Source organism: Glandiceps talaboti, chromosome 11 (genome assembly GCF_964340395.1).
Source record: "Glandiceps talaboti chromosome 11, keGlaTala1.1, whole genome shotgun sequence".
NCBI lineage: Eukaryota > Metazoa > Hemichordata > Enteropneusta > Spengelidae > Glandiceps > Glandiceps talaboti.
This window is the reverse complement of record NC_135559.1, coordinates 14329639-14355185: the sequence shown is the minus strand read 5'-3', so window position 1 is coordinate 14355185 and position 25547 is coordinate 14329639. Positions and strand designations below refer to the sequence as shown.

Genomic DNA, 25547 nt, shown 5'->3' with positions numbered 1-25547 from the left:
CTGTGACCTTTGACCCCGTATAGAGTAAGTTGTATGTAGTCAGAGGATCTACATGTATCATATTTTGTACGTTTAAACAATTCATAATTTGAGAACTTCTTCAAGGATTTTTTGAAGCAATCAATATCATTATCTCAAAGTTACAACAAAAAATGGATTAACCGTGTTACAAGTGGCAGCAAATATGATACACATGTATTTTTGGTCACAATATGAACTCACGGTGACTCGGGTCAGCATATACTTCCTTTTCCATATATTGTACATAATTGTTCACACATTGCAGTTGCAATTGGAGTAAAAACATGCACCATATTCTCGGTACCTGCAATAGCTCTTTTACTTCATGCTAGAGGGTCAACTTGTGCACCTATAGTATGCATGTGAAGCGCATGGAGCGGAATTCATGGTGTCGACCAAGAAACTGAATTTTCTTAATTTTTATGATGCACCAAATGGTCAAATTCTATTTCAGGTACAGAGAATTGTATGTATCATACTGTTACTACTATAAACACAAACACAATCACTCCTAACTTGTGAACAGAAAGACTGTTTGTTTATTTTCTATTAATATCCGAAGACGAAAGTGACAACTTCTGCCATCACAGTTTGAACTGCATATCGAGCAACAATAATGTGAAGCATGTAACTCTGAAAAAATACACAGAGAAAAAAAAGTTGTATGCCTTTTATTTTGTTGAGAAAAGGTCCATATCCCAAGAGATACTATTTCGTTTACATAGCAAAGGACGATTGCTCCCAGGGCATCAAAAGCTAGCATATTGTAGTGACAAAGAAGGGACACAGTCATATTTTTATGATACAGGCTACAAAATGGAAGACATGATTTGATTTCTCAAATACAGTTTCTACATTAATTGATATTCCAAAATTTCAAATATACGTATATGCATAGAGTAGACACACAAAGCATTGATATAATTGGTTGGAACTGAGAGGTCAGGGGTCATCTCATTTACATGTACACTAATTTATTCAAAAGACTGAGTAGTATTTTATAATGACCTTTCACCTAATCTTTGCCATAGTAACGACAAAGCACACATCGAAAATATAAAGCTGCAGTACTGTTCTGTGACTTTTTGGGGTTAACTCTATTTTTTGTGGATGTTTTTTTTTTTAATTTGAATTGCGAAATACAAAAACTTACCACATCATATAATATGAACCACAATACAGGTTAAAATAGTGATTAAAACAAAAGTTATTCAAATGCAACTTAATAAAAGCACAAAACTTAACGTTATATTTGCCTTTTTTTTCACAGAAGGCAAAAAATATAAATACTCAACAGAAAATTAAAATTGCCTGAAACATTCAGATGAGAGAAATGTCAAGCTCTTACTAAATGCTGACGTCCCTCATTGTTGATTCAATACTCCCTCTATTATCATGGTTTCTGCTTATATTTTGTTATAAACAATAGGGTTAAACCATTATCAAAGTATCCAGAGGGTAGACTACTAGTGCTTAATACTAAAATAACGTGTAAAACACAAGCTTTACAATAAATAACACTTTATCGTATAAAAGAAAAGCTCTACAATGCGCTGCTAAATAAAAATCACTTTCTTCCCCTTTCCCACGCCATTTACTTGCAAGAACTCACAATAAAATCCACAACTTCCCATGCTGCAAGTAGAAAAGGAATGGTCACAAAATTATGTTGGAAGAGGTTAAATCATGACTCCCGAACATGTTTTTCTGTACTCCACCTCGGCGGACCAAAATATGATATTTTAAGGGCTAATATCGGAGAACTGATTTGAAAAGTATGCTTATGTTCACTTTTAAGTTTAAGATATTAATTGTCAGAAATTACTATGTATCAATTGTACAAAATACTTTTCCTTTTTCTTCCTGCCCAGTACAGGTTAATAATTGCTGTGTTTGGATTCAAGTGGCCAGGAGTGTTTTAATTTGTAGAATTTGTGGACAGTCTTTGTTACCCAGCCTCCTGTTGTTGAGGCTTCACCTGCCAAGCAGGAGTCAGGTATAGCCTCCAACAATGAGAGGCTGGGTAACCAAGACTATATATCTGTGGAAACAAAGATAAAGAGCTGAATAAATTTTTAAGTATTTCCTAGGGAGTAGAGGAACGTAATAGGCAACAATAAGGTCTGCTCTCAGTTTTATCATCTGTATAGAATTTCATTATTAGAAGACCTTCAGAAATAAATTTGTATTAACATGCTCCAAAGGGGTCCCTCTTACACCGTCGTAAACCACAGCCACTTTTACGAAGCATGCCCTCTCATGGATTTAATGGTTTAATGTGGGAGGAAACAGAGTGCAAGGTGAAAAACCTGTGTTAGTTGGAAAAGTCAAACTGGACAACATATGTGACTTACAGTGTGGAAAACTAATCAAACCCATGTTTGTTTTTTAAGAGGCAAGTGTTTTAATTAGTGTGTAAGGTATGTCGTGATGGGACGCCCTCATATATCGGTCAACTCCTTTCAGGGCGGAGTAACAAGATATATTTATCTTAGTCTAGTGAGTTTAACCTCTTCCAACTAAATTCTCAACTTTTCTCCCAAATCACGATACATTCCACTTAGTTATTACACTATTACATAAAGTAATGTACTTAAAATACAAATACGGGCAAATTGATAATTATTAAACACAATATTCCCTAGAGCTCAAAACTCCAGAAAACAAGTTGGTTGATATTTGTGGAGGTGTTACTTTGCCAAAAAGAAAAAAGACTTTCGTCAGTTCAACGATACACTGCACATCAATATGTACTAAGCAATCAGTACTTTTGTATTAAATCTGCAGATATAGTCAAGGGATATGTTTTCTTGTTGTTGGAGAGAAGCAATTATTAAACTACATTTTGGTTATCCTTTTTGCCAAACAGGCCAAATAAAGATTCAGATTTGCTTTTTTACAGACATTGATTGCTGATAAGATTTTGAATGACAGTAATGGCTGACTGGAGAGGTAGTAATGTAATCTTGGATAAAAATGCATGTTGAACAGTATGTTTTACAGGAGAAATGAAGATGCCTTGGTGTTTCATTCATGAGACACGGTGATATCTATACACCCACAGACGACTTCAAATGCAAAACAAACAATTACAGAGATGCCACACACACAGTGTGGATGTAGAAATAGACAATTTACCATGTTGATTATCAAGTGGAAAGTATACAATTGAACCCATTAAAATCACCAAGTCTATGTGTAATGTTTTCATTAGAAGCCTCTTTTTACTGCACCGTGAAAGAATAGCAATGTTTATCACTGTTCAATGTGATTGGGTAAAGGATACTGCTGTGTGTGGTGTCTCTGTTATTGTTAGTCTAGAATTGAACTCTTAAAAAACATGTCCCACGAGTGAAACACCAAGGCAGCTTTATTTCTCCTGTATATGTTATGATGCTCAGTACTTCCTTTGTTGTACAGTATACCCTAGAACCAACACATTCAGTATCTTCTGAAATGTCGTAGTTCGTCTGAATGTACGACTATACCCACATTTGTAATCTTTCCATTGACGCTATTGAAAATGCAAGTCTTCTGGCACTGAGAAACTAGCAAGTCTTGTCCCAGTTTTTCCATACCGTGTCTAACACAGTCTTTAATATTTGTTGGGCAGAATTGTCAACAATTTCCATTTTTGGCAAAATTTCCACACATGGCAAAAGTTTGGGGGCAAAATGTTCACAAATTATCTAAACCAGCTTTCTGAGATTCCCCATTTCAACTTACAGCACAGCATACTAAATAAAACTACACACATGGTTGATGCGAGACAGTCAAACACTGGACAATACCAACAATTCTGCATCAGACTACACAGAAAGCCATTTGATTAACCTCGGCACAGGACTGTAACATCCCAGAAGGAAACGTCATTGTTGCTTCACTTTGAAACCAGGATGTTGGTAAACAACAACACGTGCTTGGCCCAGTGTTCTAGTTTGCCAAATTTTGAAATAATAATATTTAGCTACATTCCCGAAATTGCATTCTAATTTTACAAACAAGTGCACCCTTTTGTTTTGCCATTTACATTGAATCACTGAATGCATACACATTATACATCCATACAAACGAATACTCCATCATTACTTCTTTTTTGTGTGTTTTGTTTTCTAATAAAAGCTATTCTACAGAGAGAAATTCCAATTTAATTACAATTTAAAAATTAAAATAACAATTTCTAATGATAGTATCAAAAGACAGAGTTACTATTTATACACTACAGCAAACATTGTTGCCAACTATTTAATTAAATCAACATCACAGAGGCTGTGTAATGAGTTTTTCTCTCTGTATTTTGAGAGATTCACACACACAGATAAAACACTTTAACTGACTGACTTTTTTTTTTATTGATGCTTCACCTGGAAAGCAATGTCATTTGACCAATCATGTATAAAGTGATTTACATTATTGTTGATGCTCCACCTGGTGAAGTTTGATTTGAGCAATCATGATAAACGTGACTGACATTTCCATCTATGCTCCACCTGGTGAACAATTTGATTTGACCAATCATGATAAACCTGACTGACATTTTCATCTATGCTCCACCTGGTGAACAATTTCATTCAACCAATCATGAAAAACTGACTGACATTTTCATTTATACTCCACCTGGTGAAGTTTTGATAAACTGACTAACATTTTCATCTATGCACCATCTGGTGAACAGTTTGATTTGACCAGTCCCAAGCATCATGAAAATAATTTTACTTTGAAATTTTTAAATCAAATTCATCTGATGACATTTAAGTTCATTTGACAAATCACCAAACAAAGAATTATAAAACCCAGCTTTTTATTGGACAATGAGCTGTAATTTACTATACAATTAGCCAATAAGCAATGACAACACAATTACGGTTTGTTCCATGATCCTAAGTTTTCAGCTCATGATCAACTGAAACAGAAATGTCACATTTTAAAAGACTGTCAACTAAATTTCTTGAGTTAAAAGGAAGCATTGATATACTATGATGCAGCAAAATGTGACTCTCCATGGTTACAAATGAGTAGTCACCATGGTAACAACAATGAAAACAAAGAGTTGCACTGTCAATTGTATTATTTACACTTCAAACATTGAAATTTCATAAATGAATTGATCAAATTTTTGGCAGACTCATTTTTCATGAACCCAGCAAGGTATGATAACTGACTTGGGGTTCATGAGCTAGTAAATTCTAGTGGTCTTTTCACAAATGAAACTTGACCAAAAAAAACCCGGCACTATACAGAGTGACATAAATGACATAATTGATTCAACTGCTTCTAAATATGTAATCTTTTTCTATCAGACTTTGCACAAATGCACATTGGCAAAAGTTACACTACTAGGGGGTGATGGCAGTGGATACAAAAGCTCAAAGAAATTTTGAAAGTCAACAGGGACCAAATGTTTGACGATAACATTGTATGAACATGTTTGACACTGATTTTGTTTGATATCACTTGCAGCTTGTGTTTACAGACCACATAACTAAACTCCTACTACGAGTGATTGACAAACTATGGATGGCCATATTAATTTGTCTGTTTCTCATACAACACCTCTTGAATCTGGCCAAAATATTTATTATTCAAACAGTGCCCTCTACGGCCAGATCAGAATAGAAACATCACTGATGGTAAGATGTCGACAACACAAGAGGCACATTATAGCTTGGCGAAAGTTGTCGTATCTTGTTGCTGAAATTCAGGACCTTTATAAAACAAATGGATCACAGTAATCTCAACATCGTAAACCACAGGCCTGTTTACAACACCATCCAAAACGTACCCGCTAACAGTACTTATGTCATTGCTTCAGCAAATATATATGTGCTCTGGCTTGTCAGAATGAGTAACCTTAAGACTTTCATTGTCAATTTGTAAGTCATCATTCGTAAGATATCATTTTTGATTATCCAACTGTGCGGTAAATATTTTGAGGGGGCTGTGATGAGAAACAAAGAAATGAAAGGTCCACTCTAACAGACAAAAAAACCACCTTTTTTCTGGATATCATACTTCTTGGTTGTTTGAGAAATCAAAACATTTGTTTTCTATTTGGAAAGCACATAGACGTTCATATAAATGGCAACCACAGCATAAGTCTCTCAGACTCCTCTAAACTTCCACCACCGTCACAGACTCTGGGAGAATGCTACAAACATGACTCCTGCTCAGAGAGGTTGACCTACCCAATGACCTCAGTAGGAAAATCACACAGTGGCAACTCTTTCTTAAAGGATTTTAGTTAATCTTCTAACAAAGACAATTTTCAAAAAAATTAAGTCCACGATTTCCATGAAATATATACAGAATTGATGAAAATGAAAATTGGGAATCATTTTCATCCAATGAGAAACTGATGACACCAGTGATAATTACCGAAACACTTGCGCAGCAATCTCCCAGATTCTGTGGCAGCGGCAGAAGTCAAGAAGAGAGTCTGGTTAGCTTAGACTACCACGGTATACAATGTGTCACAGCTGTGTATAAGCATCTATAAAGTCTTAATATAGTCTTCTTTTCTGGATAATATCTAGACTGTAAGATACATCATGTCACTGCGCCCTCACAGGCCTACTCCATTTATTAACGGATGTGTGAGGGCGCTCTATCACAACGTACCTCACAGACTAAATAACATTCAGTACGACAAAGATCACATTTTTATGGGTCTACTCGACACTATTCTGTAGCTGGATGTCTAAGATTTTAGTTTCAAATGTCGACGCCATTTCTTTTTCTCGTTTACAATTTCTTGAGTATTTTTACAATTTTTTTTACATTACTGTGAGATTTATTTTTTGATTAATTTTCTTTTGCACTTTACCATTTTTTTTTAAAGAGTTCCCTCTACATTTTAACAATTTCTTTATGATTCTTTTCTTTAAGCAAATCTTCTATGCATTTAAAATGTTCCCGAATCACATCTCATCTGCAATTTTCTGCATTTTTTCAATTTTTTAAAAATCAAATCTCACATTTTTTACGATTTTTGATGACATCTTTATTGAAACGGTACTATTTCTTGATGACACCTCTTCTGCAAAGCTTTAATATTGCCTTGGACACTTGTTAGTTGTTGTGCCGATCCCATAGCTTCAGATAAATTAGTTCCTTTGTAAGTTTTTTTCAGTTTTCCTCTGCTTGCTCTCCATCCGGGCAGGACTAGCCTCCATGTGGCAAACTTAGAGTTTATTGTTGTAGTATATCTTATTTCTTAATACTGTCAAACGTGGTGTTTTTCTTGCTTTTTTTAATCTTTTCTTATTCTTGGGTAAACTTTGAACTGTATGTTGCACTTCCAAGGACTTCCATCCATCTGTAAAGGACAAAACAGGAAGGGTGATGATTTTCAATTTTCATTAAGTCAAAATACGATGTCGAAGTTCTGCTTTTACAACTGACATTAACTCATCATGTCTATTAATAACAAATACTAAATTAATTACAACCTGGAACACTCATGTAAAGTAACTCCACTGTTTGCGACAATCAGTCGTAGAGGTAACATCAAGTGTATACTGTTTCAATTTCTAGTGGTGGCTGTACATGCAATTTATTTGTAAACAACGCTATCAGTGCAAAGTAATATAGTCAATGACTAGAAAGTAAAACACTATCATAAAACATTGGCTAGATTTCATTGAGAGCTAGACATAAAGTTGAGATGCTATCAATTGATCCTGTCTATATACTGTAGATACTGAACACTCAGATAACCAAAATTATGAAATAAGGAACAAATGCCGAGAAATTACATGACAGGTTGGGGTGTAGGGAAAATCATTTGACATCATACCTCTTACATGTACACATGGTAAAAAGAAAAAAACTTGATAAATTTTTTTTTGAAAAGTAGGGAATTGGAAATCTGGGATAACAAATGTGGAATAAAGAACTCAGGAACCCTACAATCTCGGAATTATACAATCTAGCTAAAAGTAATGACATTACCTGTTAGTTATTTTCAACATGAAAGTGCGTATTTCTTCTCTTGGAAAAATTAGTAATTACAGTCTCACAAGTTCACCCTCTTCTTATCCTTTTTTTTCTCAACAATTAATTAAATATGACTCACCTGCCGAAAGTATATTCACTTTCAGCTCTAAAGAAATAGACATGGGTCTTGAATTGTAGTTTAAATACATAGTCTTTCTGTATGCCGTCCCTCTCAGATGGTACACTCACTGTGTACCCTAACAGAGGTAGACTGGCAAGTGGAAAGTCGTCCTACAACAAACAACAAAGCAGAGTCAATTGTATTCAAGTGTGTGTGTGTGTGTGTGTGTGTGTGTGTGTGTGTGTGTGTGTACAATTCAAACTGTGTTCAACTGCCCTGAGACAGGGCTCAAAATTAATTGTCGTCTTACATCCACAGAATACCAATTCTTGTCATGGGGATACCATAATTGCAGATCTTAGACCATTGAGGCTGCTGCCGACGGTGAAACAATTTAAAAGTCAACAGATTTAGAGATACAGATTGAAGTAATTTTGATAGGACAAATATTTCCAATGGGAGTTCCGTTTTTAGTTCAGGAAAAAGGGACTACTGGTCACCAGCCTTGGACTACCAATCTAGGAAAGTGGTAAACCACTAGGACTAACCAGAGACAATGATTAATTTTGAACAAATTGGGACTGCATTTTTTCACTATGTACTGATTTTAACTGGTTTAGATTATTTAGCTGACTTGTGCCAAAATAAATCAGTTTGAAAATAGATCACCTTACTGGTATTTACCAGTATTGCAATAAGCGGGAATCAAAACATTATTGTACAATATAATCGTGGCTATTGGTACACAGGAGTCAATGTGATAAAAATATTTTTCCACTCAACTATTTGGGCACCATGATACATACAGAAATAGAGTACAGTAAAATGGGTATGATGAAATCTACATTATTATTTTACTAGTATAATATTCATTAAACTAGACATTGACAGCTTTCAATCACATGGTTACACGCCACTGAAATAGAACAAAATACAGAACCACCATCTTGGTCTGAGGATACCACAGAAGAGACATCTTGAAGAACACTCACCTGGTATGTCTTGTAGAAGAATAAACAAAAGTTGGTAAAGACAACCCAGAGTTTCTGCCAACCATTGCTATTCTTAAACTTCCGTAACAAATATCCACTGAGTTGATTCTGAAATGGTTTATTTATAATATGAATTAGAGCAAATAACAAATACAGCTCTGGTAATCAAGACTTCTTCTGTTTACTACAATAGGCACACACTAAATCTATTGTTCTTCAATGTGGTAGATTACACAAGTGGGTGATAGCAGTTCCGCTGTTGTGTGATTCTAATCACCCTGTGATCAAGATAGTGTAAAAATCGGAAGCCCCAAACCAGCATTGCAAATTCATGGAACTCAAAATAAACTAGTTTTCAGAGACACCTCCCTACTGAGACTATAATTAAACCAACATCCATTCAATAGCCTATCACTGTTGTATCAACATGTTGCAACAATAGTTTTTAGTTTGTGTCTATCTTAGAAAACCAAAAGCTCAACTACCAGGGTGATATCGAAAGTTGATTCTGAGAAGATTTAATTGTAATATGAATTAGAGCTAATAACAAATATCCAGGGCTGATTCTTAAAATGATTAAATGTACTACAAATTTCAGAGCTGATATAAATATTCATGAGTTGAATCTGAAAACGCAATTTTATAATCATGCCCTAGTTATAACAATACAAAGTTAGTATTTTATGTCAGGAAAATCGAAACTTGCTGAGTGTATGCATCACTTACATGTAGCATCACAATAACTTAACCAATCAGGAATTAACTGTCTCATCACATGATACCCACAAGGTCATCACATGACCATGATTTAACCAATAAGGAATTCCCTTTTCAATGATACCCAAATGGTTATCAAATAGCACTGACTTAACCAATCAGAATTGACCTTTTTTATCACATGACATCCAAAAAGACATCACCTGACACGGCTGATCCAATCAGTACCTACCTCTACTCCCCTTGCATGGTCTGTCATGCTGACACTCGTATTCCTGTGCCAGCATACATGCATGGTTGTGTTGGCTCTGTGGTGTGTCTGTCGTTCCAGAGAGCCTCTTGGTGATGTAATGTCTTCTTCTGACTCTTCAAGAGTATTATCGGCGTCAAAGGAGGCTTCCGATGAGCCAATAGATTCCATTGATTTGTTTTGTTTCTGTGCCATGGCCATAGCAGTTTTGATGTCCTGAAAAGTACAATCACATGATTAATCAATCAATCAATCAAATTTATAACATGCAAAAATCAACAGTATTGTTCTTTAAAGTGACATTGCATTGTTAGACTACACAATAAGCTTTGTTATATGAATGAGTCTTCAGTTTTGTTTTTGGTCAATCCATGCAATCCAGAACTTGTTGTACACAGCTAATGATAATTAGCCTAAAGTTTGAGGAAGAAATCCTTAACACTTACTGCCATCCATTTTTCTTTCTCTTCCTCTGAGCTAGCTGCCAATACTAAGGTTTTACTGCCTCCATATATGGTAAAACAATATGGTGAAGCTCTCTCCTGTTGACTCTCTTCAATCTGGGGTAAACAGAAATATATATGTTTCAAATTACCAAAGCATAAATATGTAAGTTTATAACTTATCAGACTGTTGAAATCATATTACAAGAAAGAGAATGAATGTGTATGGACTCTTGGTCCTTATTTACAAATGAAAATTTCTACTCACTGAGTCAAAAATATTTTGAGATGTGGCGCTCTAATTTTGGCTGACAAATACTTATTTTTGCAAGTACTTCCTACTATGCAAAGCATAAGTTGTTGGCTATATACTATAGACATAAACTAAAGATATTAGTGTTTGATGTGGTAGATTACACAAGTGACAGCAGTTTCACAATTATGTGAATATAATCACCCTGTAATCAAGATAGTGTGAACAGTGAAAGAGGTGAAATGTGTGACCACTTCCTATAAGAGATGCCACTCTACTGTGAGTTTAATTACATCTACATCCGTTGCTAGCTTACATCAACATGTTGCTATGCTTTGTGTCTGTCTTACTTGATTTCCATAGCAATATCTTTACTCAACGTCAAATTCAAACATGGACTTTTATATTTAGATGAACTTCTTACCACTATGCCTTTGAGAGGAATTTGACCGTGAACTTTGAACTGGTTTGTCGCAGTGACACCTTTACTGGTGTATATTAACATATCAGAAAACAGGAAGAACATTCTCTGCTGATAGCCTTTCCTGGAGAGTTTATGAAGACAGCCCTCTCTGATGAAGTCCTACAAGATAAGCAAATTCAAAATATTAATTCTTAGACCATCTGTAATGACAAAACATTACAATTGTCTACCAGTCAGGTACATATAATCAGTAACGTACGTGGTGACGGGGCCCCCTCACATATTGGTCAACCCCTGAGAGAGGAAGCTGGTGAGGGCGGAATAACATGGTGTATTTTTCAGTCTATCAGTCAGGGCATGTCATATATGCACAATGGAACGAAAATAGGGCCCTATTAGCCCTGGGCTCTTGTCAAGAGGGCCCCTTTCGTCATAAGATATTATTTATTTCATTTTATTTATTGAAAGCAATGTATCCATGAACAGATTTCCACGCATTGGAGTAAAACACATAGAAATACATTACAAACACATCTGCAATACAAAGAAATAAAATGAGAGTCGAAAAAAATAAAACGTGGCTCTTAGAAAAGTGAGAGTAAAAGGTATAATAAGAAGACTCTACTTACTCTGCCTGGTTGGACTAAATTCTCTATACCAACTAAATCTCGTTGCAATTCTGTCAATTTCTGGAAGTTTTCCAGTTTCTTCATACTTTCATGTACATGGCTAGTTGCTTCATTCACTTCTTCCAATGCAGCTAAAAGGTAACAAATGAGATGAGAACATGTCTTGAATTGCATAATAATAGGTATACACAAGTATTTAGGTAATAATAGTTGCAAGGTGACATGGAACTGCTACACGGTTACCGGTACCACTGAAATATTTAGATGTTCACACAAAGAGAGCAATTTTTCTATATTGACATAGTTACAATACATGCAATGTGCATGGACAAGCAGAGAGAAGATACGATCAATGTAACAATCCCACCACAAAATGAGTGCATTGTATCAATACTAACAACAACAGAACTACAATGTATCAATACTGACCCTAACATGACTACAATGTATCAATTCTGACAACAACATGACTGCATTCTATCAATTCTGATTACAACAATGTATCAATTCCAAGCACAACATGACAACAATGTATCAATTCCAACCACAACATTACAACAATATATCAATTCCAACCACAACATGATAGCAATGTATCAATCCTGACAACATGACAACAATGTATCAATACTGACCACAACATGACTGTATTCAATCAATTCTGTCCACAACATTACAACAATGTATCACTTCTGACCACAACATGACAACCATGTATTAATTCTGACCCATAACATGACTATAATGTATCAATTTGATCACAAAATTACTACAATATATCAATTCTGACCACAAAATGACAACAGTGTCTCAATTCTGACCATAACTTTACAACAGTGTCTGATTTCTGGTCACAATATCACTATAATGTATCAATACTGACCCACAAAATGAGTGCAATGTATCAATTCTGCCTACAACAAGACTACCATGTATCAATTCTATCTACAATGTATCAAATCTAAGTACAATATGACTACAGTGATCAATTCTGACCACAAAATGATAACAATGTGTTGACTTAACCATAAAATGACTACAATGTATTACAGACTTACCTTGGCAGTCCACATAGTCAGCATGGTTGGCTGGGTAATGTTTCAACAGTCCTGCAAGCAACATACACAAACACTGTAGTGATCTTCAAAACTAACATTTATTTTCATTTCAAATTCACACTTTTTCTTACAGGAAAACAGTCTGTTTGTTTTACCATCATGTGTCTACTCCAAACAGCACTGTCTATGCAAGAAAGATCCCCAACAGTGCACTGTACAGTTTGTCAACACAGGGTTGACAAGATGTAATTTAGGCTTTGGAATATCTGATGTTTTATTTAATGTGCCAATTCTGACACAATTTCTCCCTACTTGATACAGAACCCATGAGGGCTAGCTCAGTAGATTTTATTTTGCTGTGCCCAAAGTTTCAAAAACATTTGTGCAATTCTGTACAAGCATTTAAAGACAGATCTAGTTTGGATATCTACAAATATTTTCTTAGTCTGAGACAAGTATACATATTTAGAAAAATTTACCTTAAGACATTATAATGCTATGACACACATCAAAAAGATAATTTGAAGGCATGTATTTACCACCCCCTCAGAACAGTAAGGGGTCTTCCAAAGCCTCAGTAGCTCCCTACTCCATGTAAATTTGATGGCAAATTCACAGTGAATATGATACCGGTACAATTTCTCAAAATTGTCATGTGCCAAAACATTATGCTTGTTCTAGAAGTCATAACTCATCATGTAACTCTCTACTAGACGTAGAGAGAGATCTTGAGATTTGATGCAGGATAGCACTTAGACTACTCTCTGACTTACTTTCTAGAATGAGTTTATAGTGTAGCAACCTCTGGACTGGCTTCAGCAGGAATGTATTGAAGGGAAGGTAGCACACTTTCTGAAGTTCAAATTCTTTGTACACCATTTCAAATTTCTTAGATCTCCTCGTTGCCATTTCTAGTTCTGTCAGGATTTCATCATGTTTCTGCATGTAGCCTGTGTATAACTATTGCAACAAGAAGAAAAATTGTCAGTAAGACCTCTCCCAAAGGAATGTTTTACAATTTAGTTTTTTTTTTAAAGAACTAAATGTGAAACATCCCTTGGGATAGTGCACATACCATGTGTATATCTGGAAAATACAGTGGGGAGGGTATGGGATCCCCTCCTGCAGCACAAAATTTTGACAAATTACAATTGCTCATTTTCACGGTAGCAAAATGATTTCTATCTTGTTATTTTCCAATGTTATGTTTCCATATCATTTGTTTACTTTCCCTGTTTGCAAAAAAAGTTCTGTTTGTCCACGGTCTGATGTCGGCAGTTGTATCTACAAATTCAAACAACTATAAGAATGACAGAATTCAAATTTTCAAATTACTTACAACTATAGCAGTCATATCATTCAATGTAATACAAATACTTTGGTTTAGTAATAGTTCCAATGTGTACATCCTGGCATTTATCATTGATATTATCTCTCAATTCTAGTGATGCCGTGATCAACAAATTACAACATAAGTGAAGTTGAAGAGCAAGTAATACTACAAGTTGGAGAACCAGTAAAATATAAAAACCAATATTTACTAAATCTAGTCTAGGACTTCTGGACTAACTCAATTTGGATGTATATTCATAATGAGAATTGAATATGAGTTTCTTACCTTGATTTCTTTCATGTTTTTCTCCATGATATCTCCTATCCTCTGATAGTTCCCTTTGAGATGGGCATTGGAACGACCCTCCCTGCAAACATACCATCAAAGCATGAGAACTGTCATTTACACATTTGAAGTCACTGCATATTTATTTCATGGCAAAAAAATAAAGCTGTAGCCCAAACCAATATCAACTTTAGTCTTGAATAGTGAATAAAGTTCCCCTCCTAAGAATGGGTTCATTGAGTTATCCAAAGACATTGCCAATAAACTGTGCCCTCTAGTGGTGAAATAGAACTATGTATGTTTCTCCTTTTACTTACCAAGTTGCTAATCTTTGTTCCACCTCTTTGACAAACCCACAGTGGAAATCATAGATTGGGTCTAGGTTGTTAAATAGCATGTCTAATACTGTGGTAGGCATTGCACTCTCCTTCATGACAGCTTTACGGAACCACTGAAAATAAATCAAACAATAGCTGTACTCTGTTTGAAATTCTCAGAAAGTGTAGCAGAGATACATGAACTGTCAGGTTATGACTTTGGTGGCAAGAAATTATGACAGAGGGTTGTTGAAAATGAGACACACACTAGAGAAAACACATTAAAACAAACTGTCTTTGAAGAAGTGGTACACTGGAGGAAATAAATAATAAATGAACAGACAGATTTGTCAAAGTGGAGGTAAGAAAGAAATTATACAATAAACACAGCAGGACCCTTTGTCCAATCCCATAGAACACTGATAAGCATTGCTATTCTTTCACAATGCAGTAGAAATAGGTTTCTAATGAAAACATTACAAATGGACTTGATGATTTTAATGGCTGCAATTGTTTATTTGCTAATTGATAATCAGCATATCAACTTCACTTCTTCTACATCCCCACTGCGCACGGCACCTATATAATTGTTTCTACTACATTAAAAGTTGTCTGAGGGTATGTATTAAATGTCATGTCACATGAGTGAAACACCAAGCCTACATCATTTTAGCTGTAAATGATACACTCTCCTACCTAAAGTCTGTGTATGATTTTTTGACTTGAGCATTTGATTCTTACCACAACTATGACCTCCAGGTCTTTGATGTAAGTTCGTTCTGTTGTCAGTATCTCCTTGGCAATGAAATAGGCCTTGTCTGTTGGATGTCTCTGTAAATGAAGATAAAGAATCAATCATTAATATCATAGCTATAGGCCTGAATGATAAATATCGCCCTCTTTGTTACTAGGATGCACAGCAGACCTCGTCTGTTGGATGTCTCTATAGAGAGATGAAAGTCAATCATAGTTATAGACCTGTATGATAAATATCGCCCTCTGTGTCAGGAGGATGCAAAATAGGCCTTGTCTGTTGGATGTCTCTGGAGAGAGATAAAGGTCAGTTATTAATATTAAAATATTAATATCATTGTTATAGATCTGCATGGTAAATAGCCCCCTCTATGTTAATAATGTGCAAAACAGACCTTGTCTGTAGATGTCTCTGGCGTAAGATAAAAGTCAATCGTTGCATAGTATTGGTGTTCATTAATATCATAACTATAGACCTTTATTATGAATAGCCCCCTCTAGTGTAGGAGTGACTAATCAATGTGCTAATGGGTCAGCAAAAATAGGTAATATTGCCCTCAAGTCGTAAACCATGGTATTATGTACAACAGTGACAATGCATTTCAACTGGACTGGATTTCTATGATTATTAGGAGACAGACACCTGCTGTATGGTGTTCTTAATGGTTGATAGAGGGCGCTACACATTAAAGGTCTATTTTGATTATGAGGTATATGTGAATTTGTTACTTTTGCCCGGCTAATTAGTTTGTTACAGGATATGGTATGTATGTGAAACCATAGCAACAGCACTTATTTTTTTCATTTCTTTATCACCACTTGTATGTAGTGTTCAGGGTATTTTAAAAGATACATTGAAACTAAAATGGATAATGTAACACTGTTGCAATTTGAGCATTTTCAATACATTACATTCATAACCATCCTGAACACAACTTTTGATGAAGTAATGCCAGCTGATTACATCACCAAATGTCTAATAATTATTTGTCATTGTGGCTTGAACATTGAAGCAACTTGTGCCATAGCAACCCCTATATTATACAGCAATTAATTTCATAGCAAGTAATTGCACTCGCTCCCATCAACAGCCATGCTGTAATACTGCCCTCTATGTCAAAAAGGTATGTTGCAATACCACTTTCTAAATCAAATACATGTGGCAACTTTGTAATACTGCCCTCTATGTTGAAAAGGTTTGATGTAATATCAAATAGCCACTTTGTAATACTGCCCTCTATGTCAAATAGCTAGGTTATAATACCACTTTCTATATCAAGAAAACACTGTAATACTGCCCTCTATGTCAAACAGTTATGCTGTAATACCACTTTCTATATCAAATAGCCACTTTGCAATACTGCCCTCTATGTCGAAAAGTTATGTTGTATTAATACCACTTTCTTTGTCAAATGGCATAGTTCTAATATACTGTCCTCAATGTTAAAGCCATCTACTAAACTATTAATACAGCAACATGTCCTATCCATGTAGTCATAGCACCCTACATGTCAAACAACCATATTGTTCCACATGTCATTTTACAGAAATGAGTCTGTTTTACAGCTAATCAGCCCTTCTGGACAGTGGTGGCAAAGTGTGCTCCAGTAAATACAATACTGTAAGTACGTTATAAGTATGCAGCATAAACGACACCTAAACATGTGTAAACTCAGCTAGTGCCCCTTAAATCACCTTAACATAATCATAGGTCCATGGTTTTTGGTATTTCTTTATTGGTAATCGTTATGCTGTCGGTAATCACTCATCATTGCATCAGGCAATAACAACTACATACGTCAATAATGCAAATGCTGTACTATTCTTGCCATCCCTGTAACATGCATGGAATATTATATATGCTTATATAGACATACAACTCTGTTAATTGAGGCTTTGGTTTACTAAGATAGACACAAACTAAAACTACTGTTCAATGTGGTAGATTACACAAGTGGGTGATAGTGGTTCCTCAGTTATATGAATCTAATCACCCTGTGATCAACATAGTGTAAACATTGGAAGTCCCAAAACAGTACTGCAAGTTTATAGAACTTTGCCAATAAAACTCTGCCGACGCCTCCCAACTGAGACTATGATTAAACCAAGGTACATTTAATAGCTTATCACTGTTGTATTAACATGTTGTGACAATAGTATTCAGTGTGTGTCTATCTTAGTAAACTAAGACCTTGATTACCAAACTAATATTATACACACTCTACCCAGTACACAGAAGAACTTTTGTTGTGAGTGTGCCACATTGATGTTTATGCCTAAACGACAGCAAGTTGGAGCGCCCTCAGTGACAAATCTTTCAGTCTATCTATCCAGGGCAGCCATAATTCCTGAATGCTATACAACCAGTGACAAGTAAGCATTTACAAACAAAACTTGTTTCAAGCAGGAAAAGTAAATAATTGAATTGGATTAACAACACTTCGCATGGCATGTTGGAAGTACAGAGACTTGTATTACATTCCATGGTTTGATAAGAATAGTTTTATAGCCTCTTCACGCAATAGCTCACATTCACAAAGAATTTCAAGTTACCCTGTACACTTAAGGAGGCCATAAAACTGTTCTTATCAAATCATGAAATGGAATACAAGTCTGTGTAGTTCCAACATGGCATGCTCTGCCAAATTTATTTACTGTAAACCTAGGTATTTTCGCTACTAGAAAATTTTGCGATTGTACAGTCTTCAGCAAGTTCTAAAGGACAACTTGTTACTAATTGCCAGACTGGTAAATTGTGTTCATATACAAGAAGCCATTTTAGTCCCTATTTACTTTCATAGTTTTGTTTGCCAGCTAAATAGGTGAAATAAGTCTTTAACAAAAATGTCCAGGTTTTACAGAATTTACTTTCCCTATTTGTAACAAGTTCCACTTGTACATGCTTTCTTGTCGCTGGTTGTAAAATATGAAGCCCCGTGAGTACAGTTGAATTTTTTGAAATTATGACACGAAAATAGCCCATGGTGAATGAATGACTCTTGTGTGAGGCAAGCCAGCATGCTGAAGATAACACAGGAACAGAAGCATTTCCCTTGGCATCAAAGAGTAACAACAGAAAAAAAATACCAATATTGCCTCAACTACACGTTCCTTCACAATGCAGTTCTGATTCTAACACCTGTAAAAGCCACCATTATGACACCGCTTAGCACAACTACAGTGCATACCCTGCTAAGAAATCATTGTACCATTTTTATTTTCATGCATTATTAACTAAAAAACACAACAAAGTAATAAAGTTGGGAAAAGTGAAAGAAATGGATGCATTGGCAATTAAAAAGCAAACAGTTATTGACGAGAAATATACCACGAAAACCAATTTGGGATGCAAGTTTGTTGTTTTTGATGAAGCCTTGTACAGCTTATATCATACATGATCACATGAACATTAACAGTAGCCAATCAAATGCTTTTAATTTAAGAGACCACTAGATTCTATAACTGTCCGCACAGTCGACGTTCCCTACGATCACTATCCTTGCAGTGATTGTAACGCATATTGGAAACTAGACTACTGGAGTAAGTATTTTAGCGTTAAGTTGTAAGTATTAATACACACAAACTTTCCAGTTGTTGACTGTTCAAAAATCTTGTATATTGATTAATACCAAATCAATGCAACTGTAAGCAAAGCATGGTTAATTTGTGCATCCCTGTGTATCATTACTTCACCAACTTTATTAATCTGCCAGTGCCTACATCTTGCAGCTAGTCTAGCTTGGGAAGTGCACCAAAACGTCTCAGGCTACCTTCAATAATTCAAGTCCTGATACCTTTCTCCTTGTTCCGTCAGTTTCTTCCTGGCTTCCTTGACTTCCAGTACCTTCATCCGATGCCATTGGAGTATTCCGGATGGTGGTGGACGTTGTTGTCACTGTTGTTGTTTCTATTTTGGTTGACGAGTCTGACTTAGGAAGGCTGGCGTGAACTACAACTGTTGGAAGAAAAATCACCACTTTCTCTTTTATTATTTACCCAGCATTCTTTTACTAAGCAGGCAAACTATCATGACCTTTGTATGACCCAAACTAGGTGTAACATTTTTGAATAAATTTACATCTACTTATAAGCTGAGCATGCCATCCAAATGTTGTGTTTGTAAGGCCTAAAAAAAAGTTGTTTGGTTGCGGTTACCCTACTCCACCTAGTCTTTCACTGTCGACCTTAACTTTATGTATTCAACAGAAAAAATAATAAAATCGTGAAAATTGTGAAGTCTCACGAAAAATAACAGATGTGGAAACTAAGATCAACTTAAAAAGACAATATAAAACTCTTCTTCCAATCTGTAATGGCTGATAGGGAGAAACCAATGACATAGACCATATGGAAAACAACGGAAAACATAACTACCTGAACTAGACACTTACACATCGTGACATGAAAAAAAAATTAGATTTTTTTTTTTAATTTACCTATCCCACCTATTCTAAAATTGCACGTATTTGGAACTACACAATTTTTTGTAGGTCTTATTGCCACAATGCATCTTCAAAGAAAGACAATTTACATTTTTATTGGTTTCCAAAGTAAGTTACGAGACTGAAGAGATTTATAATTCTCATTCAGATTAAATGAATTTCATCATGAATGCTAAGATGTGGGGTCGCATAGAGGTCATGAAAGCTGTCAATGCACACATGCTAATTTCAGGACATATGACATCATACTCAATGGGGGGGGGTTTAAATTGTCTGACATATTTTCAGATGGGGTAACAAATCAAGGTTTAAACACAGCCTCAATGGCATGTTTGCAATTTTAATCTAAATCATCTAATATTTTCCAACTTGTCCAAACAAATTTGCATGGCCTACAGAAAGTCTTAAAATATTAGATATCACTATCACGTTGAAACTATTGTATTTGTGGGATAATTATAATAAACACACACACACACACACACACACACACACACACACACACACACACACACACACACACACACACACACACACACACACATCGTCCACAGACTGAGATGTAGCAATTTGTTTTAACAGCTTGCACTTTCAAGACAGACAAGTAGAACAAAGTAAAACATCACAAAACATAACATAACATAACATAACATAACATAACATAACATACCGGGGTAACATAACATAACATAACATAACATAACACAACATAACATAACATAACACAACAGGATATGCAATGGACTTGTATCATAGTCTTCCAGTAACAATGCAATGCATGGACAGGGCAGTGGAATTACAACATTCTATTTTCCAGTCTTGCTGAAATGGTATTTAGCATTATTTTTCAAATCTTCTCATAACAATTCTATTGGGCAATGCAGTGGAAATGTACTAAAAAGACTTCCAATTGCAAAGTTATCGGGCTGGGCAGTGGAACTGAACCTGCAATGATATTTTCAAAGCTTCGAATCCATTTAGAGCATTATTTTTAAAGTCTGCCAGTAACAATAGCATGTGCCTATAGGGTTTGCCAGTCCAACATCTAGCCTGTAATCAGAGTGAGGCATGTTCTGAGTTCATTAAGTATTCATAGGGAAATTCTACAGAGGAGGTGATTGGTCAAAGCATAGTCAGCCATATCTGTAGGTAGGAGGAGTTAAGCCAGGGAACACATGGTTGGATTGACAGGTTGGAAGGTTGTTATCACTTTTAGGAGGAAGGAACAGATGGAGGTTGCCTCCATACAAGGAACTTTCAACAAAAAGTTCATCTTGTCTCACATTCTATTACAACTGGTCGTCAAACTGCAAGTACACAAAGTGTACAAAAAAGGGCCTGAAATACATTATTTATCTGAAGGCCTACCTACCAACCCCCTTGCTCACCTACTTCTCTCAAACATTCTTAGACAGAAGGATAAAAACATCACGAGAAATTCGATCTACCTCTGTAAGTATGTTTTATTGCAACATCGATCGATCTAATCCAATGAAACCATAACGTTGTACAACACAACTTTTAATATCATTTTTATGATCAAGGTGAAATAAATTGAAATATACAAGGAAGCTCTCTTGCATGAAAAAAAGACTCTTTAGTCGACTTAAATCAGGATTGTTATTGCATAGAGAGTAGTTTTGTTGTTTTGACATACGACATTTTTCTTCTTAAATGTTCAATCACGTTGTTTCATAATTTGTGCAAAAAACACTGATGTACACCAGATCTACAAAACAACCCAAATGAAACTTACTACTTGTACTGTTACTACTCATCACTATGACAACCATCCATGGAGTTCCCAGGAAAATTGTGCATGGGGTAACCATGACAACCATACATCAATTGATGAGATTGAAATATCACAAGTTGTTTTTTTCCAAGTTCATATACAATTGATACTAAAGTATACGTCAAAATTGGGAAAAAACCTGCAAAATTCTAAAGTAACTTTCAATCCCACAATTGTTCTGCACCTTTTTGTCTCTGCTTGGAAATTACTACAACAAACATAAGCTTCAAAAAATCAGCAGTAACACCTTAGAAAACGCAACCTCGAGCTGTCTGTCTCAATTAAAAATCTGCATAAACACACTACCATATATGGTCAAGGCAAAATTATGCAAAGATTTTCCCATATACGGTAATACTATCATATATGGCCATGGCAAAGTATACACTGACTTTCCATATTTGGCAATATACCATATATGGTCGTTGCAAAGTTTGAAATGACTTTCCACATAAAACTGTTTGTAAAAATTATCTTTTGAAGTATTCTGTGACCAATATTTCCCCCAAAAAAGAGCACACTCCCTGACTGGAATTATTGACTAAATCACAAAAAAATGTCATGATTACCATTCTAGATCCTATACACACAAACATATTACATTCAAATTAGACATTAATTGCACTAATATGCAAATTTAACTAGCACATTCAAATAATTTGCATATTAAGTTTTCAACCAGATGAATTTATTATAACCAAACACAGATAATGTAACAAATAAATGTCCTAAACTCTTTCATTAAATGAAAACATTTAACAACCTGGAGGAGGAAGTCCTCTCAAAAATGTAACAATGTGTATTAAAGTGACATAGCCTAACTGGAAGACTTACTGCTAGTGCTACGTAAAAAAAAGTGAACTCAGTAGATTGAAAAAATGCCCAATTTTATCATATTCCGATTTCAGTCCTATACCTAATTGAAAGGTCCTCACTAGAATAGAGTTTACTTATTTACCTTTTAAAGGCCCTCATACCCTATTTTTAGGAGAGAATTACTAGAAAATGGGTCACTTGTTGGTTATCATTGAAACAAGTGCATTAACACTATTGTCATCAAATAGGCATTTTCATTATATTTTTAATATTTTTAATTCTGTCACTCCATAAGTAGTCTTTTTTTTATCAACTTATAGTTTTTTTGTATGTAAACAAACACCCCCATCCCCATCCCCAATCACCCATGTATTTCAGGATTAACTGCAAAACATATGCTCTCACATTATTTTCAAAATTCACAGGAATTGTAATATTTTAAGTTGGCGGGAAAATATTACATTAACTACATTAACAATGGCACACAATAATCGTGTGAATTTGATAACACAATGTGTAATCAATTGTGATGTTTAGATATTACGATACAAACTTTTGATGACGTTTTTGAATACTGTTTTTTTTTTTAGATTTCACAATATTGCAAAAGCACTGTGCAAAAAATATCTGGTAGAGACCCTGGATGAAAGTTAATTTATCAAACAGCAAAATTGGGCAGGACTGAAGGAAACGAGCAAAATAAATATGTTGTGTACCTTAACCCATTTAGTAAATTTCTTTTTACAACCAGCGACGGGGAAGCATTTACGAGCAGAATTTGTTACAAACGGGGAAAGTAAATGAATGAATTAGATTACTTGGCACACCATGTTGGAACTGCAGACACTTGTGTTCTATATCATGGTAAGAACAGTTTTATGACTTCATTACATAAGAGTTCATATTTACAAAGAATTTCAAGATCCCCTGGCAATTCCTGTACATGTAACGAAGCCTGTTGTTCCAACACGCTGAACCAAGTATTCATTAATCCAATTTGTTTATTTACTTTCCCTGTTCGTAACAAGTTCCGCTTGTAAATGCTTGCCTGTCGCTGGTTGTAAACAAAATGAAGGCGACTAGACTAGAGTTATGGACGTTAGAGTATCCACCATGGCAAGACTAAAGAACACTGGGCCCAACATACATGTTGTGTATTACCCTCAGTCTTTTGTCACCCAAACAAAATGGAGGAGACTACTAACATTAGGACTAACAAGTTCTTAGAGAACCCACTGAATGAAGAACACTATCCCAATATACATGTATATGTTGTACACCCTAGTTTCTTTAGTAACTCCAACAAGATGAAGGCAACAAGTAACATTAGGGTTAGGGATTTAGAGTATCCATCATAGCAAGGCTAAAGAACACTGGGCCTACTATAGGCACTTTGTATCCTAACCTATTTCGTAACCTAAATAAAATCAAGATGGCAAGTATCTTTAGGGTTAGAGGTTTTGGGGACGGGGATAACAACCTAAATGTAAGAATATAAGTAAGTACATGTGAAATGGAATATAGTCTTTTTAGGTTTTAGAATAAAGATTTTTGGGAGATACAGTTAGTGTTACACCCTTTGCAGAAAATGTCATAAAGGGGCAGTTTGGCCTAGATTCCTTAGTCTTAGTCACAATGGGACCCCCCCCCCCCCCTTTATATATTACTTGGTATGTTTGGGTGATAAAATTGATGGTACATTATTGTTGCAATAATTAAGGGCTATTTAAGTATTATATTATTACATGTACCACAAATTACTTGCTCTGGTGCACGCACATATTAGTGGTATTTGCACTGCAGTGCAGTACCGAAGACGTTATTGCATACCTGCATGCAAATGATATGCAAATGAGGACACGATCGTTCATTATACATAAAAGTGTGTGATCACTGATACTGTGTTATTTTTACTGAAATTTGTTGTTTAGGATAAACACATCTAATAATAACAGAACCCCTTAATGCATAAGTGCCAGTGTAGGTACTCAGGGTTATTTGCCCTCATGCTTGCAGTGTTTTCTGCTGCACTTTCACTCGCTACTCTCGTGAAAGTACCGCCGCAGAGAACACTGCAAACACTCATGCAAATACCCCGAGTACACCACACTTGCACTCATGTGTCATGAGGTTCTGTCATAGTATCCCCCTGAGTTCTATAGGGGTTTGCAGCTAAAACTATGGTTAAATGAATAAACTTGTCAACTTTACAGATGATCCCAGTTCTCTACTTTCGGAATTGAAAATGCTGAACATCATTTTGAATTACATTAATACATTTCACAAATATTTATGCCTTTTCAAAAATACTAAATACATATGTAAGAAAACAAACACCAGTTTAACTTTCTTTGTCATGTTGTCTATCAAAAGAGCTTCTACTAAAGACAAGTCCGGAAAAAAAGTACAACAAAAAGCTAAAAAGTTATAAAAAAATTTCCTTCCCTTACAGTTTTAAGACCCTGTATCTAATACCCTGCTACAATACCCACATTTCTCTTTCAGTAACACTTGCAAAAAATATTTCACTGGCCAGCAAATTCTACATTAACACAGTTGAAAATGTATTTTTTTAATTAAATTTACTTGTCGTACGCTAAAATAAAAGTGCTAGAAAATCTGAAGTTGGAATGTTAATTAAAATTGCATTAAAATAAAACAAAAATAGAGAATTTTATAATTGGAACAAAAATATACAGAAAACAATCTCAGCTGACGTTCTTTTTCTCTTTTTATAATATATTAGCATTAGAAAAATGAAAGACTGCAAACTCCCCTTAGAAAACATCTCCAAAAAGTTTATAGGATATCTATGACTAAAATAAAGCGTAGTAAACTATACATACAGTTCACAGGGATCTTGAAACCATGTGACAGTCACATGATAACAGTTCTGACCAATAACAGCAAAGCTACCTTTGTGCTCTTCAAGAAAACAAGCAAAAGTTAAGAGGTGCAAATAC

The 25547-nt window shown here is 35.2% G+C and overlaps 1 protein-coding gene across 4 annotated transcripts in view; it reads right to left on the bottom strand.

Annotated features, from left to right (window-relative positions):
- Positions 1-562: 562 nt before the first annotated feature.
- The window catches only part of LOC144442360 (FERM, ARHGEF and pleckstrin domain-containing protein 2-like), a 107879-nt gene continuing 82894 nt past the window's right edge, over positions 563-25547 (bottom strand). For 3 of the 4 annotated variants that reach the window (XM_078131684.1, XM_078131685.1, XM_078131686.1), the window contains exons 13-25: positions 19326-19486; positions 15520-15609; positions 14779-14912; positions 14462-14543; positions 13617-13803; positions 12844-12894; positions 11786-11916; positions 11157-11315; positions 10483-10596; positions 10019-10252; positions 9070-9177; positions 8096-8247; positions 563-7336 (exon numbers count right to left, since the gene is read on the bottom strand). In XM_078131684.1, coding sequence (XP_077987810.1) covers positions 7282-7336; positions 8096-8247; positions 9070-9177; positions 10019-10252; positions 10483-10596; positions 11157-11315; positions 11786-11916; positions 12844-12894; positions 13617-13803; positions 14462-14543; positions 14779-14912; positions 15520-15609; positions 19326-19486 — 1658 coding nt within the window. In that variant the 3' untranslated portion in view covers positions 563-7281. Of the gene's footprint in view, positions 7337-8095; positions 8248-9069; positions 9178-10018; positions 10253-10482; positions 10597-11156; positions 11316-11785; positions 11917-12843; positions 12895-13616; positions 13804-14461; positions 14544-14778; positions 14913-15519; positions 15610-19301; positions 19487-25547 lie in introns of all 4 variants that reach the window. The other variant, XM_078131683.1, reaches the window with a different exon arrangement.